Source organism: Pezoporus flaviventris, unplaced genomic scaffold (genome assembly GCF_033815535.1).
Source record: "Pezoporus flaviventris isolate CSIRO_AGI_PZ_B2104156 unplaced genomic scaffold, CSIRO_AGI_Pfla_v1 ptg000001l, whole genome shotgun sequence".
Lineage (NCBI taxonomy): Eukaryota > Metazoa > Chordata > Aves > Psittaciformes > Psittacidae > Pezoporus > Pezoporus flaviventris.
This window is the reverse complement of record NW_026892549.1, coordinates 19,227,041-19,249,110: the sequence shown is the minus strand read 5'-3', so window position 1 is coordinate 19,249,110 and position 22,070 is coordinate 19,227,041. Positions and strand designations below refer to the sequence as shown.

Below are 22,070 nucleotides of genomic sequence, written 5' to 3'. Positions count from 1 at the left end.
AGGGTTTGTGTGGATTTATTGCAGCCCTGACTGAGAGCAAACTGGAGGCAAGGACCTGCTTGTGACAAAGATAAGAAGGTTTCTTGCAGGATCTCTGGGCAGGAGGGAGTTTATTTACAAACTGGTTTGCTTTGGCTCTCTCTCATGGTGAGGTGTTGATTTTTTTTGTTTTTTTTTTTGTTTTTTTTTGCCTTGGATGGTTTTCATTTTCTAATAAAAGTAATTTGAAAGGACTTCTGATTAATTTTATCACCCTACCTGTAAGGCAAAAAAAAAGTCTGGAAGGTCTGGATTCAAACATCTGGCTCGGTGTCCTGTTCTGTCCTATACAACTTCCTATTAAGCCACAGTTGGGCCCTAGTTTAAAAAAAAGAAGCTTATCAAAAAGTATTTTGGTACACATCTTTACACAGTCTGTGTTTGTTGTCTCCTTTTTTTTTTTTTTTTTAATTATTATTTATTTTTGGTCTTTGTGAGTCTCAGGTTTTCCCTGCTCTTGCATCGTGGATGCAATGAAAATAACCCTAGGGCAGTGGACTGTTGCACTGAGAAAAGAACAATGAGGAGTTGAACATTTGTTTAAAGGCTATGAAAATATTACCTCCTTTCATTTCAAATTGGATGTAAGTTCATTTCAAGTCATCTGTCTGCAGTCACAAGTTATACTCATATGAGCTGTGGGCCAGATCTGTTGCAGGTGGCTGACACTTTTTTCTCCTCTGTATTTCCACCAGTGTTAATCATAAAGCAAATCTTCAGCACTGGAAAAAAGCAGGCTTATCCCGACCAAAAACACCCCATGGACTAATAGGTTTAGCCTCTTTTATTTCTAAATGTCTATCCAAGGGACCCTGCTGTACCACCTCATAGCATTTGCTGTTGTGTGAGCTGAGGAATCCCCCAGAAGGCCAGGCTTTCATCACCTGCTCTTTATTGATGCCTGTGTGTAATTCATTCAATAAAGGACATTGCATGGGTATTTTGGAACCATGAAATACAAATGGAGTTCAAATTTAATTCAGACTTCAGTTTTATGCAGATAACCGATATGCAATTATTTGTTAATCCAGGGGGAGATACCATAAACAGTATGCCACTACAAGTCTGTTCCTAAACATCAGCGAGATTTGGGCACTTATTAAAATGTGTACATAATAAAAACTCCTTCAAATTTTTGGAAGCTTCCAGTAGTATAATGAGCAATTTTAGTTCAAGTTCATCTTTTAAAGCATTAATGTCTTTAAAAATAGGGATTGTGCCAAGGAGGTCTGTATGGCAAACCAGGGGCAAAAATTTTCCGTTGGTCTTTTTATCTGTCACTAATGTTAGACTGCCACCTTTCCACCTGCCCTGAGCAGGATATAATTCATTGTTCTTTTGTCCAGGCACAGAGAGCACTGGGCAAATTAGGACTTAGAGCGCAGTGTGATTCTTTTTTCTCCTTTGCTGCAGGGAAAAGTGAGCTGTGTCAGATTTTTTGCTTTTGCTCCTCACTTTGGGGTCTTTGGCATATTGGCAGGCAGAGAGCCAAAGTGCCACCCCATTACTGTCAAAGGTGACAGTGTTGCTCCATGACAGACAGTGCCTTTTCAACACTGCAGGTTGTGATCCACAGAGTTAATAGTCTGAGGGTTAAAAAGGAAGGGCCATCTTTAAATAATGGGGCTGATTCTGCTGTCTTTTTTCTGTAATTAATCTTCTAATCATTGTTCTGATGGATACAGTAGTAGCTATGAATATTAGGAAACCCATCTCTAGCTTATTTCAGTGCCAGTTTGTGTATGCTTATGGTTAAGAGTATTTTGTGTAGATTAGAGATCAAAATGCAGATTTTTCAGAATAGTGATTTAAACAGGGTGCAAGTCTGTTTCTTCTGTATAGAGGTACTATTGTAGAACATGCTTGCAATACTGAAATTGGTACTTCATGTAAAGTTACAGATTTTTAAAGTTCTTAAAAATATTAGACTTAGCAGGTTTAAGTATTTGGGAACATCACATAAAATTGGGTGATAGAAGGTAGCCTGAGAAGTTGTACATGGGGTGGAAGTTAAAATATATTCATCATGCTTTCCAGTATGACCAGCAGAAAATTATTGGAAATTGGACATATAGTATCATGGATATTTCTTCTTTGTTATGAAAGAATTGACCGTGTGTGTGGTGTATCACATATGCATTATTCAGTGATCAGAAGTTTAATTGTATTAACAGCGATGTAAGAGTCTGTTGCTGTTATAGCCCCCATCAACGATGTACCTGGAGGGGGAGAAAAAGAGAGCTAGTGCCAGTTGACTGTATTTTCTGTGTCTGGGACAGGTCCAGTTAAGGTTATATTCTGTAAAATACAGCTAGGCCATATGCAGTGAGGAAATAAGGTTCTCTGCAACATACAGCTTTTTCCAAATCTTACTCTGACACAGGTGAACAGACAAGGGAGTCAGCAGGCTCCAGCAGTGGTCTTTGGGCACACCTTCTGACTCATGGTCTGCACTAGAGCAGCTCTCCCAAATGGACAGCAGTTTTAAAAAGTTGATGGCTGAATTATTGCATTCAGAGATACTTGGTAATGACTTGAGTTTGAATTTGGTCCAGGTTAAAGGAAGACATGCACTTGCTGTATGTGTTTGAATCACAGGCCAGAAAGCCAACCATATACTGGGCTGCATCAAAAGAAATGTGACCGGCAGGTCAAAGGAGGTGATCCTGCCCCTCTACTCTGCTCTCATGAGAACACACTTGTAGTTCTGTGTGCAGTTCTGGTCTCCTCAACATAAGGAGATCATGGAGCTGTTGGAGCAAGTCCAGACAGGGGCCACAAGGATGATAAGGGGGCTGGAGCACCTCCTGTGTGAAGACAGGCTGTATACAAGGCCAGATTGGATGAGCCTTGGGTGACATGGTCTAGGGTGAGAATTCCTTGCCCATGGCAGTGGGGTTGGAACTAGATGATCTTAAGGTCATTTCCAACCCTAACTATTCTATGATTCTATGAATATCCATGAGTATACAGCATGTATTAGGTTTTGAATATGCACTGTGCTGGCTGGATAGCTAAATAATTTGGTAGATGTATATTTTTAAAATATTTTACAGATATCTGTCTAACTAAATCACGTATGTCTTTGTAGTGGAGATCCCTTGACCTCTAGGTTTGATTCCTACATCTATATGATGTATGTTTTTCCATTTCCTCAGCACCTTTTTCTTTCTTGATGAGTCTTAATCAGGTTAAATGCTACTTCTGAGTTTCAGGGCATTGAATTGATGAGCTACAGTGGAAGGAGATGAGACAGAATTAGTGCCCTGCTGTGGACTTTGGTGACATTGAAATGATGAACTACTTTAGAGATAGGTGACTTTGAATGCACTTCTCTAAAATTATGTGACATTGAATTAATACACTGCTCTGACACTCAATGGCAATTAATAACTGCCAGTTCTGGTGTTAGATACTACAGAATTGGTGAACTGTTCTGGAATTTGTTGGCAGTGAATTGATGACCTACTCTGGAGCTGCAATGGTGAAGCCTTCTGGAGCTAGGTAGCACAGCACTGACAAACTGCCAGCCACAAAACAGTACTGAGTTTTGCAGAACTCAGAAGCTAGACACCAAATTGTTTTTACCTTTATGATATTATAGAAGATAATTATATACAAGTAGAAGTTTGAATTTTCATCTGTGCAATAGAAGAGTGGATGATACTGTGTTAACTGTAACTCAGCTTGTCAGTGCAGCATCAGCAAGTTCGCCAATGACACTAAGCTGTATGGTTTGATTGATACACTGAAGGGAAAGGATGCCATCCAGAGGGACCGTGAGAGCTGGGTCAGTGTCAGCCTCGTTAAGTTCAACAATGAGAAGTGCAAGGTCCTACACCTGGGTCGGGGCAATCCCAGGCACAGCTACAGGTTGGGCAGAGAAGAGATTCAGAGCAGCCCTGCGGAGAAGGACTTAGGGGGTGTTGGTCAACAAGAAACTGAATATGAGTCAGCAGTGTGCACTTGCAGCCCAGAAAGCCAACCGTATCCTGGGCTGCATCAAAAGGAGTGTGACCAGCAGGTCGAAGGAGGTGATCCTGCCCCTCTACTCTGCTCTCATGAGACCCCGCTTAGAATATTGTGTGCAGCTCTGGTGTCCTCAACATAAGAAAGGTGTGGAGCTGTTGGAGCAAGTCCAGAGGAGGGCCACAAGGATGATCAGGGGACTGGAGCACCTCCCATACAAAGACAGGCTGTTCAGCCTGGAGAAGAGAAGGGTGCGTGGAGACCTCATAGCAGCCTTCCCACAATTGAAGGGGGCCTGCAAGGATGCTGGAGAGGGACTTTTCATCAGGGACTGTAGTGATAAGACAAGAGGTAGTGGGTTTAATGCTAAAACCAGTGAAGTTCAGATTAGCTATAAGGAAGAGGTTCTGTACTCTGAGGGTAGTGAGACACTGGAACATGTTGCGCATAGAAGTAGTAAATGCTCCGTCCCTAGCAGTGTTCAAGACCAGGTTTGACAGGACCTTGGGCAACATGGTCTAGGGTGAGGTGTCCCTGCCCTTTCCAGCACTAACCATTCTGTGATGCTATGATTTAGTGATAGCACCAACTGATAGTGTAGTAATAATTAAATTTATAAATGAGGAGAGAAAGTAAATTGAGATGTCATTCAGAGTGTGAGAACATAAAACTGGTGACTTAAACTGGGTTTTTAAAATATGATGCTAAATCATGCAAAATCACATTCTTTCAGTGGAATTGAACTCCTTAAATGAATTACTTTTGCTAAATCTTTATAATATGAATTTGCAGTGCATTTTTGCTTAGTTTGAATGGAAAAAGAGTTAGGTTTTCTGATTATAGTGAATTTAAAAGGTTGGAATTCTAGCTATAAGAATCAGCAATTAGTGATGCTGAGCCCTGAAAGACATTCAGTATTAATGGACTTCTCCAATTCAGTTAAATTTAGCAGCCCTGGATTTTTTTTCTGACTGCTCTTTGCTTCTTAGATTGTCTATCACTATGGACTTTAGACTGATGTTTGCTATAGGTCAAATTAGGATTGTGATTATTAGCTTCTAAATAGAAGCTTTCAGTTCTGCCTCAATGGGTAAGATTAAAAAAGAAAAGAAAAGCTGATACATAAGGTGAACATCACATAACTGTGTGTGGCAGGGTTTCTTCTACAACTGGAAGGTGCTGCTCTGTAATCTGTCATGAAGTGAGCAGCTCCTTCCTTCCAGAAAGAGATATGAATTAGTGAGGTGAAGGAAATGTATCAGTACAATTAATCACTTACTAAACCAAGAGTGCCTCTTGAAAAAGAAAAGAAGCATCATCTTTTACCTCATTTAGCACTGTCAGCTGTTTGCAAAGTTTTCATCTACATCTCACTGTCCTGCATTTTGATACCAAGGAAAACGTGGTCAGATTAATAATCTTGTGGCAAGGAAGGAAGGGACAGGAGGAAACAGAGGGGTTTACAGGAAACCAGGGGAGCAGCAAAGAGAAAGTGCTGCCTAAGCCCGATAAGAAAGAACAGTGGAGCAGTATAGGGGTGAAAAAAACTATAGGTTATAGGTAGGGGCAAAGAGAGGGTTTTACCAAAAAAAAAAAAACCCATGGTCTTAGTTTTATGAATTAAAGCATTAGTGGGCATCTTGTCTCTGTGCCAGACAGACGAAATGTGCACTGTAGTAGGAGACACCAAGGCTTCCTGCTTTGACATGGGAAAAATGGTTTATTTACAAAAGAGCCGGAATATGTTTGCTTTTGAACACCGCAGGAAAAAGGGCCCTCTAAATTCCTCTGTGTACAGAAGTGAGCAATTTATTTTCCTGGTTTGCATTGTTCATAGTTTCCAGCAGCTGAGAAGAGGATATCTTTTCGTCCCCCAGCTCCGTACATCTGACCCTTTCATCCTGCCACTGCCCTCTTGTTCACTGAACTGCTGCCAAGAGCAGTTGCCGTGTGCTCTGTTATCTTACCATTGCCATCTATGCATAAGTTCACCCATCTTTCATGGCTGCTCAGCACAGTAACCCCCAGGCTGTTCCAGTGTCTGTCTGCAAAGGGACATGGATGTAAACAGCTTGTTTAAAAATTAAACCTGACAGGCAAAGGTGTTACCAGTTGGTACAGTGCCACATGAAAGGTTTTTACTCATTAGAAGTTACCTGTGTTAACAGCTTTGTTGTTCAATGAGCTGTTGAGAGGGAGGCCAGAGGAAGTATTTTGGTCTGAGGTTGCTTTTGTGTAGATTTTGTCTTGTTTTGACAGTGTCTAAGATTGACTGTGAGATGCTGCTGCCACCCAAGTAAATCATATTCTTGTGGCAGGGGTAAAAAAGAGGGTTCCTTGTATCATGTAGTTGTTAATGCAGTGAAACAATCCCCTACATCCATGATCTTGTCACCTGCATCTTCATTAGGAAACTTCTGTCATGGCTTGTAATCCCACTGTTATCCCTCCCACATCCTCTTTTTTTTTTTTTTTTGCTTTCTTACTTTTGCTGACTTGATTGGGTCTAACTAAAAGAGTAGGGAAAGGAAAAACAGCAGGTACATCTTTCACATTTCTAGAGATGCAGTACCACATGGATGGTTCTACTGTCTTTTAAGAAGAATTTAAAATAAATTAAAAGCACTGCAAACAATGAATCTGATATTTTTACAGTTGTGATTATACTGGCTTGATAAGCAGATTTCTTTTTTAGAAATGGCAAGTGCTATCTTTGCGTTTGCATCCAGCCTGCTATAGGTGAGAACTAAAACAGGTGTCCCTCCAAATTCTCATGGATGTATTCAGAGTAGCACAATTTCTTATTAAAAATCAAGTTAGAAGAAGAATTCAACAAGCAAGAAGTAAGGTATCTCAAGAGTGTTAGATCAGCTGAGGGGGAAATAACACTTTGACATTTTCTTCATTTCAATCAGTTGTGCTAAATATTACATTCACTGCCAAGTGTGAATATATATGATCTTGGTAGAGATGGTATTTATTTGGGGTTTAAAAGATTTTTAAGCAAAAATGCACCTTTCAATTGATTGTTTACACGGTTTATTCATTGCTAGAACTATTTGTTTTGCCTTTGACACAGCCCCAAGCAAGAATTGGTGTATACCGATCCCCCAAACATCTGCTGAGGCACTGCTCAAGGAGGGTCATTTCTGTTGTCAAATTGTTGCTATAATACCAATGGTAAGACAGGTTTTTTCTGTGGGTGTTGGAGAGTAAAAGAATAGTTCTGTCTCCAAGTAATGTTTTTCATTTTCTGATTAAAAAAATGAACTTTCAAGAATCATAAAGCAAAAAGGGGTAGCACTAATTTTTCAACCAAAATTCCGCAACTGCTCCATACTAATTAGGAACTATAGTTTTACTAAATTAAATATGAAAATGAATTCCCTATCCCTGTTTTATTGATTTTTCAAGCAGCATTACATTTTTATTTTCAAATTGATGTGCTGATGGTTTTATAAATAGGCTGCCATGCCAGTCCCTGAATCCAGATGTGATAGCTGAACAAAATATGCTGCAGAGCCTAAAGAGCTGCAAATCTGCCTTCTCTATGACACAGCTCTGGGGTAGTTTCCCTGAAAGCCACTGGGACAAATTTAATAGTTCTGTGGGCAGCAAAGCAATGTATTTAAGAGACTCTGCTTAAAATGTGAGCTAACTTTAAATCATAGAATCTTTAAAAGTGTCCAGTGCTGGGGAGTCCGTCACTTCCTGGGGAGATTATTCCAATGGTCGATTGCTCTAGATGTGAAAAGTTTTTCTTTTGTGTCCAATCAGGATATCCCCAGGAGTAACTTGGTCCCATTACTCCTTATCTTTTCTACTTGGCTCCTCATAAAAAGGAAGTCTTTGTCTTCTTTGTAGCCACCCTTTAAATACTGGAACATGGTGATAAGGTCTCCCCTGAGCCTTCTTTTCTCGAGGCTGACAGTTCTCATCTTTTCCTTATACGAAAGGTTTTCCACTCCTTTTATCATCTTTGTGGCCTTTCTCTGGACCCTGTCCAGCTTGTCCATGTCTTTTTTGTATAGTGGGGACCAAAACTGAACAGTGTTCTGGCTGTGGCCTGACAAGCGCTGGGCAGAGTGGGATAATATCATCTTTATCTCTGCTGGTGATGCCCTTGTTGATGCAGCCCACCATCCTGTTGGCTTTCTTTGCCACACCAGCTTACTGCTTGTTGTCCACCAGGAACATCCAGTCCACTTCCACAGAACTGCTGCCAGCCAAGTGGATCCCAGCCTGTGCTGCTCTCTTGGATTATGTTTTCCCAGGTGCAAGACCTTACATTTGTGCTTGTTGAACTTCATGAGTCTTGTTAGCTCACTCTTCCAGCCTATGCAGGTCTTCCTGCAGGGTGGCTCTCCTTTCCAAGGTGTCCATTTCCCTACTGGGTTTGGTATCATCAGCAACCTTTGCCAGGGTACACTTGATTCCATCATCCAGATCACTTACAAAGATATTAAATAGCCTTGGGCTCAATGTTCATCTCTGGGGGACCGTACTTGTGACAGGTCCCCAGTTTGAACATCACTGTTAACACCACCTGGGTGTGGCCTGTCAGCAAGCTCCCCATCCACCACACAAAGGCACTTGTCAAGACTGTAATGCATCAGTTTCTCTAGGAGGATGCTGTGGGAAACTGCTTCAAAAGCCTTGAATAAATCTAGGCAGACAATATCCACCACTCACTCCACATCAGCCAAGCAGGTTACTTTGTCATAGAAGGCAACCATGTTTATCAAGCATGATTTGCACTTGGTGAGTCTGTGCTGACTTTTCCCAGTCACATGCTTCATTTGACTTGTGAGACCCCTCAGGAGGATTCATTCCATTACTTTCTCAGCAACTCAGGTATGACTGGTGGGCCTATAATTTCCTGGATCATCCTTTAAGGCCTTCTTGTAGATGGGAGTGACATAAACCTTCTTTCAGCCTTCTGGGACATCCTCCGATCTCCATGACTTCTCAAAGATTATGGAAAGCAGCCTTGCAGTGATGTCAGCCAGCTCTCAACAGCCTTGGGTGGATATTGTCAGGGCCCATTAATCTGTAGGGGTCAAACTCCTGCAACAGTTCACATACCAGCTCTTCCTTCAGTGATGGTTGGCTTGTGTTTGCATCAACCTGGATTCTTTGATCCCAAGGCCTGGGGCTCAAGAGTGCTGGTGAAGAAAGTGTGGAGAATCTCTGCCTTTGAGCATTTTTGGTGACTAATTCATCTTTCATGATTAACAGCAGGCCAGTATTTTCCATCTGTTTCTCCCTGCTCTTTATGTACCTGAAGAGCCCTTCCTTGTATTTTTTGACATCTCTGGTCAAGCAGCTCCCTAGGGCCACTTAAATCTCCCACATTGTTCCTGCTCACAAGAGCTGCTGGCTCCAGGTGGGGCTCCCTGCTCTTCCTCAGGTTTCCTGGGGAGCCCTGCTCTGCACCTTAGCCTATCACAGAGCCTGCCATTGCCACAGCTGTGCACCTCGTGACCAAGTGCTGCTTCCAGTTTCACCACACTTAAATCTCCCATGGTTGCTTTTATTTGGTAAAAAAGATGGGGTTTATTGATTTAAATGAGACCTTGCATCAGTGCTACTCCAAACACGTTGCTGTTTACATCTAGTCAAAGCTTCTTTTTGCACTGTTCTTGGTCAGATTCAGCATATGATGATCTTGTTCAGGCTTTATGGGCAAATGCTGATTTAGAATGAAAATGCCACTGAAAAATACTTGATGCTGGTTCCTATTTGGTTCTGCCAAATTTAGTAAGGTGAGATTGAGTGCAGCTTCACTTCAGTTTAGTTTACCTGCCAAAGCGCAAAGTCTGCTCAACAGATTTAAGATAGTAGTAATGCAAAGTGCTATTGAACCGCAGTGAATTACAATTCTTATTCCCATTTTGATTAAAATGAACTTTTAGAAGAGAAGATTTTGCTGTTACCTACTGCAGAACAAACAGCCACTGCTTAATCTATGTGGTTTTTATGTTAAAATTATTGATGCATGAAAAGCAGCTCTATCAATGGCTGGCTTGGTATATTATGGAAGACAAGTACAGCATCAACGATGAAAGCATAATGTAAAAAAAACCTAGTGATAATGCAAGCATAGTTGACACTGTCTCAGCATTCAAAAAGCATTGCTTTGGTTCAACTTCATTTCTGAAATCTGGCAAGAAACTACAAGCTCACATGACACAGGCATATTATTAGTTCTACTTAGATAAGCAGTAATACTGGGAAAGAGTTTTCAACAAGCATGTCAGGAAAAAACTTCTGGAAGTGATAGCATGCACTAGTTCTGACCAGCTCCCTGGAGTGTTTGTTCATTTTGTTTTCCATATTAGTAATGATCTACTAGTTTTATGTGCTTCAGAGGGTGCTTAGGTTTCCTTTAGAGAACCTTTAAGGATGTTTTCACTCTCTTAAAGTAAATCACAAAAGCTGAAAGCTCCAAATACTTCGTCTTCTAGTTTTGGGAGTGATTATTTAGCTGGAGCAGTGCATGCAGTATGCTTGGTTCTTCTAGGCTGAAGATGACTTACAAGCAGCTGAAGTTCTGTATAATCTTTCCACTGCAGCTCATCTCAGTGTGGGACTAGAAGAGGCAAATGGGACACAGGACACCTTGCAGGAGATTGTGGTGAAGAAAATTCCTTTGCAGTGCATTGTCTGGGTGGCTGACTTGACCTTTGTGACTGTTGAACTAATTGGTGTGAAAAATCCAGACAATAAATGTGCCTTAGCAATAAAAATGTGGAGTAAAACTAAAGAAACTATTTGCTTATCAAGTATCATCTGCATACTTACTATGCAGAGAAGTACTTTCTTTACAGCTGAAGGCAGATAATTGTAGCACTCAATCAAATTTCTTCTCAGCTCTCTCTGGCCACCTTGTCAGTCCTGTGTTGCTTTGTCTAGAGAAAGATGTTTTTTTCTTCTTTCACCTGGCCAGCTATTTAGGTAACTCAGTCACAGTAATAAGAATCCTACTTGGATTGATTAGGTCTCACAAGGTGTACCACAGAGGAATAAATTCTGGTTTCAACTCCTGGAATCCATGAAAAAGAATGTAACTGGAGCTGGATTCCAGATCTAGAATACCAAAGCAGCATGGTTTTGCATACATGGGGATACAAAATTTCCCTTCTGGAAGGTGAATGTTAAATATTAGTATCCTTTGGTATTCAGTGTCCTGCCTGTGAGAGTTTTAGTGCACGTTATATAGTGGGTCCTGTTGCCTGCCTTCAGGTACCAGAAAAGAGGGCTAGAGACACACAGAAACAATAGTTAGAACAAGCATTAACAAATTTGGAATACGAAGAAAAAAATTAGTCTAATGCCAGAATCTAAACCAGGCTTTGTAAGAGCATGCTCAGGTTGGGTGGCCGTTTCAATCATGCAGGGTAGTGAAGGTGCAGGGGTGGTAGATGTAGGAGCATCATACCATGTGTCTCTGGGTACCAGAGTATCTCCATGTGCAGGGGATATCTGACTGAATCAAGTGAGGTGGCTGGGGAAATCCCCATGGCGAAGGCTCTGGCACAACCTTCACACAAAATGGCACAGTTTCTGATGAGAGATTTTAATGTGTGCTTCTTCTAGGCTTATTTGATACGAGATAAGGCAACCTCTGTAAGTGGCTGGGGGTTGTTTACCGTGGCCAGCTGTAGACTGGAATCAGATAAAAAGCACGTGGTAGGGAGGAGTTCACAGATGCCATGTTCCCTTCCACCTACCAGAGGGAATGAAATATAAGCTGTGCCTAAAAATCGGGCAGTAAGATAAAATGAAGGTATACGTTTAATTTAGCGTTAACGATGCTGATGTTAGTCTCTATATGTGCAGGATATTTAACTTGTTTTGCGCTCAATGTAATAACTTTCATTTCTCATTTTCAAAGCGTTCAACCATCAAAAAACAAATCAGCATTTTGGCAGCTCAAAGAACTACCAGCAAATTAAACAAATGTTTTTGAGCAAATTGCAAAGCAAACTTTGCATCAGGCTAAGCCACCTCACCAAAACGGGCTTGAAATTATGAAGGTAGTAAGCACTATGAAAAAGATGTTTAATTTGCATTAGAGCTAGTGCAAGCCTGCAAATGTTTAGTCCTACCAGTACTGAATGTGATACAATTATGATCTTCCCTACAGCAGTAAACTGGTCACAGCCATTGATGTAACTGTTTATTAGCTCAGCAGGTCAAGGTCAGTTGCACACATTGCCTGTAATCCTGATTCAATTGCCTTCTTCCTAAAGGGTGTAGCTGCAGTTTCTAACTGTAACTCAGTATTGCAGCCGGAAACATTAAGGATACATTTTAACAGGAGAGGTTTGACTATTCATGGGACCTCTCGGTATCTGTTTGACTTACAGTTTTCTTCACTGTAATAAATAAAGAAGCATTCTTTTGAAAACAAGCAAACTGGAGATGTTTTCAAACAGGCCATTATGTCCACATTACATGTATTCACATGCTGGGTTATGTCTTTTTTCCCATGTCTGTAAAAAGAATGAATGTCATTAAGTCATTTTCTCAGGAAGTAACAGCACCTGAAAGTTGTTTAACATATCTCTACAGATCAATGTGAAAGGTTAATAATTGATTATTCCTCTGAGGAAATGTAATTTTTTTCTTTCTTTCTTTTTTTTTTTTTTTAATGCTTTTCTTCCTATTAGTGCATTGGATGGCATATTAAATGTTTTTCTCAGACTTCAGTTACATTTATGAATTCCTCATTTGTTTCTCACCAGTTGAACCATCAGATAGATCACCTGATCAGATAGATCAGTCACCTGTGGTGACTCTGGCAATCTAAAAAATAGTCTGTGTTGTTTGCTTTTTTTGTCCCCTAAAGGTACAGCTACTAAGTACTTTCTTAATGAGACTGTGTTTTGAAGCTTAACTCAGATCAGCATGGCACCTGTACAGTGTTCAAATTACCCTGGCACTGAAAAAAGCTGGGAAAACCAACTCTGAATTGAGGCAATTTATCACTTGAAAATGTGGTTTTAATGAACTGGATATCATAATTTCCAGCAGTCTTTCTGGATTTTACAATTCTGAAAGAGACAAACAGATGTTAGTGTAGATTAATGTGCAGTTGTATCTTTTTTGCACTAGCTCTGTAGTTTTTGCTAGAAGTTTTTTTTCTTGCAGAAGTTGTCTGTGATTCAGTGGAGTGGATCAGTAACTGTTTAATAAAACACAAATTAACAGCAGTATTTTGGTTGAAGATGTGTTGAACCCCTAGGGATAAAGTGATACTTCTCCCATGGGCCATTCCAGGTTTCTGATGAAGACAGGCTTAGGCATGCATTCAATTAATACAGTAAATTCATTAGGTGTCTAGGGTGCTTAGCCAAGTGCTAAATTATGACTGTTTATGAGTTTACAGATACCACAGCAGAGTGACCCGTTCAGTATTTGTGTGGGAGTTAATTAAAATACATAAAGCAAGCTGCACAGGAAATGGAAAAAGTAAGCTGATATTTGCAGTATAACTGCTAGTATATATTACCTGCTCATTATCTCTAACACTTGTGAGAATTTCATGTGACCAAAATCTGTGTAAAGTATGAGATCCTTAATTGTGCTTTTCCAATTATTTGAAAAATTAGTTGCAGGCCTTTTCTTATATTTTCCCCAAATATCTGGGTTTCTAAAGAAAGCCATGGCAGTTTTTTTATTACAAGAAAATTCAGATATCCATAATAGCAAAGTGCAAGTGTACAGATAATAGGAAACGTCTTCTCTAAAAGTATGAATTCAATCCAAGTTAAATTCAAGATTGGCAAATGCAGAAACAATGAACGTAGATTTAAAAAAAAAAAAAAAAGAAAGAAAGCATGAAATCTCTTTATTTCCTTCAAGTTCATACCCTTCATAGCAAATGTGTTATTTTTTCTAATGAATTTACTTTTACAGTATTATCCATACACCTATTTTATATGATCTGTTTGGGCTGCAGATGTACGAACTATGGTAGGTGTTAAGGGTTTATTGAAAAATTTTCGATGTATACTTTCCATTCTCTCTTTTAGGTAATACAGCCAAGGTATTTATTGAAGTGAAGGATGAAAATGACCATGCGCCTGTCTTTACAAAAAAAATGTACATTGGAGGGGTATCAGAAGATGCTAAAATGTTTTCTTCTGTGCTTAAAGTTAAGGTAAGACTGATTTTTATTTTTTTTAATAACATTCACTTGCAGTGGGAAAATATTTACTTACTGGTTTGATTTTTTTTCCAGGAAGTTACAAAATAAGTTTCTTTTAAAAATGCTTGAGCTTCTCAGGTACTGGCAGTAATTGTCATTTGATTTATTCTCATAAAAAACTATAGTGAGCACAGAATGGGTAATTCTTCTAACGAAATCACTGCGTATGAACATGAGTGTGATGGTTTCTATCTCTGTGTGTGTAAGTGACATGCATTGGCCTAGTATTCCAGCAAGGCTGATTTTGAGCTTAAAAGGCAGGTTTATTTGTGTTGATTTATATCGATGCTCATCTTTCATTTGAAGACTTGTACCTATTATTTTAAATATGTTACTATTTGGAGGATTCTTTTATGCTCAGCACTAATTTTTACCTTAATTTTTAGTTACTACTTCTTTGGCAGCAGCATGTTTATGCTTTAAAAAGGAAAGAAACAATTTCCGTTTCAGGTCAGCAGAGGAATTTCAGGTCTGTGCACTGTGACACAATGGTGAGCAAAATTGGCTATCTGCAGGGGTGGTTGTTTGTTTTTTTTTGATGTTTCTTTATTTATTTTTTTAACCTTCAAAAAAGAGAGAAAATTCAAGGAAAGGTAATATATAGAATGTAATTAGTATCAGACATTAAGTTAACTTAGAATAAAAGCTATTTCTTTTCCATAAAATGCTTTGTGATGCAATTTTTTTTGTGCTAGAGGCAGCTTGACTTGCAGGAACTTTCCAAGTCAGCTTGTTTCCTCTGCCTTTATTTTGTTACCTCAGCAGGCCTCTTGCACCTTCTTTCAGCTTAAGAGTTAGTGGAATATCTTTGATAGAAAATATCAGAGCTTATTAAAGTTGTCCATTGCTGTTTTGTTTCATAGCAGTCCTTCCCAAAGTAAGCCCAGAAATGGCAGAAGAGTGAGAAACTGTTAAATATTGACTATTGGACAGAAGCTTCTGTAGGTGAAATTTGTTTACTTTGTGAACTAGTCCAGAGTATTTGGTTTGCTGCTGCTTTTTTTTTTCTTTCTTTCTTTTATATAGTGTTTACCATTGGCAAATTTTTGTCCCCAGATTGTGTGAAAAAGAGCAGCATACAGGCAAGGGATATTTGGGGTGAGGAGGGGAATCTGGCTTTACCCTTCAGAAACATTTTACTCAGAAGGGGTGACCAGGGGACAGAAAAGCATTGTCATAGGAGGACACAAAAGAGATCACAGGTTTATGTCTCTGATCTGTTTCTGTTAAAACTTGGGAGAGAATTCTTACTGACTTTGCTGACAGGCAAAATAGAGCAAGATATAAGACAAAAGTTTTTATTAGTGGATGATATCAAACATAAATGTGTGCTTAGTTAAAGTGAAATTAGAAAAACAGTTAAGTGCTTGTTGTAAAAAATCAGGCTTTAAATTGTTGTCCCAGCACCAAGCATTTTCAGCAGTTGGTACTAGTTAGCTTATAAGTTAGAATATTTTTTACAACTGAAAGATATTAAACTGCATAATATAGATGGTTGAAATCATTGTTCTTGGGACCTAGAGTGAACCAACATTTTCTAATTATCATTAGTGTCACATTACTTGTCACAACAGTGCCATATAGTCAATATTGTAGCAAAGTATGCAACACTTCCTGCACACTAGGCCTGAAACTTGTCATTTTTTTCCACTGTACTTCAAGGAGATACCAGCAATAAATAGGTGCTAAATGAGTAGAAGTGATGCTAACTTTTAAATTGTTTTCTAATGTGCATTCCATTATCCTGAGGGAATAAGATAGTGCTTATTTTAAAGTGCAAGTTTGCTGTTACCAGAAAAAGAATGGACTCTGAATTGAACCAGTGTTTTCATTGTGTTAGACAAAACTAGTCATTCTAGAGATACACTATCAACCTTGTTGATTAACTCTTAGCATCTGTGTTTTTTCTCTTGATTCTAGTTTGTAAGTGGCAGATTATGCTTGAAAACCTGAAAGTCACAGTTTTCTATTGGCAGTGGATGATTTGGATAGTCAAGTCAGTTGTTTCAAAATTCCAAGTCCATTTTTTTTGTCAGTCTCTACGTGTGCATGCATGTTTAATACCAGCTCCTACTCAGTGCTCTCCAAGGCCTTTATATTTATATCCCTCCATGTGAATATCCATGCTCCTAATGACGTATGTCAGTTCCTACATCTGTGAACAGGACCAATATAAATCATAACATTGTTTTGTACCATGACATTTAGTGTGCTGTCAGTATATAGAGGTGGTTGTTAAGGTTTGGTTCTGTGAGGTGAGATATTTGAGGAATTCTACAGGGAAGAGAATAACTTTAGTCTGTAAAGCAGTAGGGCATATTAGAAGACAAATGAGGACAACCCAATTCACGGAAGAGAGAATAAGAAGGGAAAAAACAGCACTTGCTTGAAGATGAGATAGGATCCAACTTTTACTTTTATAATATAAAAATGCTACTCAAGTGAATGGTGATTTATTTTACATGACTTTCATGAATTGTATACCTATTATATACCATAAAGATGGTACAGATCATGGAAAGGGATATTTAAGTCATGGATGAAGATAATTCGCATTGTGAGCACCTACATCTACTTTCTCATGAGAAAGTGATAAAATACAGCAAAGTTCTTTTTTGAGGTGACCTACCTGCCCAAGTGTTGGAAGCATTAAGGGCAGACAGGCATTCAGAATTTTATGTGATTGCCATCATATAGCAGGAAGAAGTTTTCTATAACACAACTTTTATTACATAATTTACTAGCTAACCATTATGTATCAGACTTTCAGAAAAAAATAAATATCATTCATTAATTGTATTTTTATGTTTTAAGCACAAATGTGTGTTTAATTTGTGTCAATGGATACAATAAAAATTCCCCAAACAGGGCCTTCTGGCAGGCTGGCAGAGGATGCTACTTCTGGAAGCCCTGATTTCGGAAACACCAGCTCCGGCTCCTTTAGCGAGAAATGCCTTTTACTGTATAGCAGAAGGAGATATTTTTGATTGAAAATAAGGGTCAGATTTATTGCAAGAAGCTGTCATTGCTTGTTTATTTATGTTGAAAGCAAAGGAGGGGTCTGAATACCTATATCTGTTTCAGCCTTTTACACCTGAAGATCAGGGTCAGGAATTTCATGTTAAGCTCAAATGTCAGAAAGTGATTTGGTTGCTGTTACCATTTATCCATACATTTATTTTTGAGAAAAGTATCATAACAGAAAAGCAAGGCTTATCTTGAAACTTTTCCTTTCTCCTTAAAGCTCAAGATCAAAGCTGTTTGTGGCTTTAGCAGGGGGTTTGAATGAACACCACACTGTTCTTATGTTCAGATCAGTTTCAGTTTCCTGAGCTTTAACCCAGTTCCTGTTGTCTGAAGAAAGGCTGGAGCAGGCCTGTGCAAACAAATTTGCTTTGTCTGGTCACTGTGGGCGGAATAGCCATGGGAAAAGACCAATGGAAGGCTGGGCTAATTGCAGTAATCAGAATTGCTGGTATTTAGTTATTAATATGGCCCCTGCAGTTAGATGTGTTTTACAGGGATTGACTGCTTTTATTTGCCATTGCTGTAATTAAATTAGTTAAGAATAGTAATCACAGTGGCAGGCACTTGCCAACAGTTATCATTTAGTAGCAGTTTAAGCTAATATAATTTTTCCTTTTTATCAAATAGTAGATAGAAAAGATGAACTCAGAGAAGGTAGTTAGGAAGTACTCAATTGTAGGTGGTTACCAGTGTAGCTACTAAGAGGGTTCAAAAATCATTTTAGAATCTGTGTAGAAATTCATTGTGTCTTTATTTTAGAGAGTATGTGGGTTACATCAAGCAAGAGGTAAAGAACATTTTAAGTTAAAAAAAATTCTAGTTTTGCAATAGTTTAAAAAGAAAAATAATCTGAAATGTCAGAACAGCATTGGTGTTAATACTAAGAGGTTCTTATATTGCAGGATAGAATTAACAGCTGTGTTTAGGCCCAGATCCTCACTTCAAGGTGATTCCCACCCCACCAAAATCTGCAGTGGCCTTTTCCACCAATTGTCCAGGCTAAAAGATGTATTAAGGCTGCTCACAACTCTTTTCCCAGCCATGCACCTGTGTTTTCCCAGGGGTAAGCGCAGATGTGTGTAGGGGTCACTTTCTGCTCAGCCTTTGCAGCATCAGTGTCCTGCTGACACTCCCAGCACTCAGCTGTAGGGAGATTTCCAGTTCTGTCTCATTTTAGTATTTAGTAAGTTACTCTCAACTACCTCTGTCTTTGTACAGTGGTGTTGGCACATAAGAATGGGTCATTTTTAATGACTTTAATTTATGTAAAAATAATACATCAAGCTTTATGGCCCTATGCAAAACCTACAGCTTTCAAATTAAAAACAAAACAAAACCCCAAACCAAACAACCAAACAAAAAAGAAACAAATCCACCACAATTAGTTCCTCTTTAACAGTACTTCACTATTTGCTGTAGTCATTTTTAATACAGTAGTTTATGTAAATAATTTTTAGATAAATTCATGACAAATATACTGCTGAACATTGTATGTTTAACTTAAATTAGTAATTTAAATTAGTAATTTACTTAAAAACTTAGTTGCTTAAATTATCATGAACAAAATTTCACTCCTCCTATCAAAGCACAGTTCTTCCCCTCTTGAAAATATTTTGTAAAGCACCCCAGTCTCGGCACTAATTATGCCATACAAGCCCAGCAAGTAGCACTGGGAGTAAGAAATAATCTAGCTGCCATGGGTCAAACACAGAAAAAAATGCAGGGAGAGAAAAAAACTGGTAATATGAGTACAAAACCTTGCACACAAATTGAATTTAGAGACAAATAGGCCAATAAAATATCAGATCAACACTTCTCTCATCATCAGAACAGCTACATATATATATATATATATATATTTGGCAGTATATGTATAAGGCAAATACTCTAGATTGCTTTTTCCAGCTCTACAAGGTGCCACAGTTTTGCTGGCAGCATTAACCATTCACTTATATATATTCATTTGAATATAAAATCCTTTTAGGATAGGGTAATATGTTGTCTTTCTCTAGATTTTTAGAGTTATTAATATGAGTAGATAAAGGAGAAACTTTAGCTTAGAAGAATTCCACAAATCATTATTAAAAAGTCACTTTTAAATAGAATTAATTTGGTTAATGATATCTATATGAATATGGTAAGGCTAGTGTCTGGCTAGTACAGCTGTTAAGTACTAATGCTTTGAAGTAAAAAAATAAAAGGATTATATTTATTCAAATGGCACTTTTAACTGAGGCTTTAGTTCTTGCGTCTTAAAGACCATGTTCATATTACTAATAGCTCAGCAGGAAATACTGAGCTATGTTAAATACCATTTCTCTTGAAATGACAGCTGAGGCTGATTATTGAATCTCAAATCTACAGGCAGTTTCACACAGCCATCTTTTCAAGCCTACTTATTTTCCCCAAACCTATCAAAGATACACAAAACACAGATGAGAGCTTTTGAGTCCAGGCTGATGATTTGATGGAAGACTGAACAGTGGTCAGAAGCCATGGTGGTAGGACAGCTGTAGTATGTCTTGGATGCTGGTTATCTGGATTTCCATTTCACTCTACAACCATTGTCCTGGGCCTGAAGTGGTGGGGAAGCTGGAACAGTAGTCTGGATAATCATTTTAACTACAGTTCTGGTGGTGCTCAGAAAAAGGTTTCAGGTTTTGGACAATCCTGATGGGGATTGGTTTTATAATAACCTTTTATGTTCTCTCCTCTTTTCTGCAATTCTCCTTTTTCCCCAGAATTTTCAGTGTATAAAAGAGCCAATTTCCGTGATTAAAGACCTTTTTGTGCTTTTTGTTTACAAATATGTTAATTAAAACCAGATGTAATACTCAAAGCTACTAATTTATGAATTTTGTGGTTTGAGATTTGCTTTGCATTTCATTATATTAGAATTAGTATTTTTGCTTTGCCACTGGTAGTTTCATATAACAGCTAGTTTTCCCCTCAGAATTAGAACCAGATTTCCTTCAGCCACATACACAATATTTTTAATCTGCTGTATAAAAACAAACTCAAAATCAACACAATCTTTAGGGAAATTACTGGTGGAAATTGACTTTTCACTATAATGGTGTGTTATTAGCCCTTTCTTTTTAAGTATTTTCTTTTACATTATTAATCTTTCTTGTTTACTGAAGTGCATTTAAATGAAGAAATATCAGAGGTCCTAATTCTAGTAAAGAAAATGAGAGGGTTTTCTAAATTATGTCTCAGTTTATAAAGGCATTTTTTTACTGAAAATATTTATTTGCAGAAAAGAAAGCTTCCCAAAATAAACACCAGTGAATCAAATTCTGTAGAAGTGGGTGACCTATATTTGATAGAAATGGCCCTAATATGAAGCCGGCAGAGAGGTTTGGTGATAACAATAGGAACCAATGGAGTCTATAATGCAGTTACATCCTGCAAGAAACTTGACTCTTGTAATATGGTTGATCAGATTTTCATTTCAGACATTTTCTGTATTTTGTGGCCCTTTCTGATAGGCTTCATAATGTAACTTCATCCTTTGTTACTGTTTTACTATCTTAATATGTGGAACAGCAAAATAAAACAAAGCCATTTTATTACTACAAATTTTTACCCTAATGACACACAAGGGAATAGGATTTATGCTTTCCTTAATCATAATCCTTGAAAGCAAGCTATTTTAGTGGTTGTATACTGATCTAAAGCAATTAATAAAAATGGTTAAAATTCCAGGGTTTCTGTATGTCAATACTATGGTTTTGCCTAGACAAATCTATCCATGCTAAATCTCTGATTATTTTCTATTCATAGAATCATAGAATCATAGAATAGTTAGGGTTGGAAAGGACCTTAAGATCATCTAGTTCCAACCCCCCCCTCCTCTAGACTTGCTCCAACAGCTCTATGTCCTTCATATGTTGGGGACATTAGAACTATACACAGTACTCCAAGTGGGGTCTCATGGGAGTAAAGGGGAAAATCTACTGTATCCAGCACTAACAGCTATTGGCATAGCAAAAAAAAATGTGTAAAAATGTTTCTAATTGGTTTTGTTGTTTTTTTTTCAAAATACAAGTTTGGGAACATCTCTTACTCAACATTTTTTCTCATAAGACAGCCTATCAAAACTGATCCATGTTTCCACACCTTCAGTTTTTCAACACCATCAGAGGAAAAAGTGATCTCTCATTCACTTTTTCTTACTACCTGTATTTCTTACAAGTTTCTGTGGGGCTGAAGTTTACTTGATTGGACTGGGCAGAGATCAGCAATATGCTTAGTTTTTTTCTCTTTGTTGTAGTACCTTTGTAAGTGTGCCTAACAAATTATACAATTAAAACAGGAATTAATTAATCTTTGGCTCCATTCAGCCCTCATGAAAGGTGACTATTTTACATTTCTCAAGTCTGCACATTTCCACAGGGAATATGGCAGTGTGAGGCATAATTATGTGACTGCACAGGCACAGTGTTACAGTAGGGCACTTATCCTCTCACCCAGAGAGACATGTATGAGCAATGCCATGTGGCAATAATACTCTGATATTGTCACCAAAATTGCCAGTGGCTTGCTTGGGATGAGCATTCGAATCTTCATTAACTGTAACTCCTGAAGCTATTGCATAGTCGTAAGGCGATTACAGTTTTTATCATTATCACCATGAGCTAAATTCAAACTACCTGCTTAAATGCAATTGTTAATTTTAAACAGTTTCCAGTCTCATTAGCAGGGTCACCCTTAATCACGAGCCTGAGGATGCTAACAGAGATGCTAAAATGAATGGGATAGATCTGGTAGGGTATCTTTTTCCTTTGTAGCAGATGGCAGGTTCAACTGTTTCCCG

General features: G+C 38.4%; 1 protein-coding gene across 11 annotated transcripts in view; it reads left to right on the top strand.

Moving 5' to 3' along the window:
• Positions 1-22,070, top strand: part of PCDH15 (protocadherin related 15) — a 364,105-nt gene that overhangs the window by 282,834 nt on the left and 59,201 nt on the right. For all 11 annotated transcript variants that reach the window (XM_061446935.1, XM_061446952.1, XM_061446917.1 and 8 more), the window contains one exon: positions 14,049-14,176. In XM_061446935.1, the coding sequence (XP_061302919.1) occupies positions 14,049-14,176 (128 nt within the window). The remainder of the gene's footprint in view (positions 1-14,048; positions 14,177-22,070) is intronic.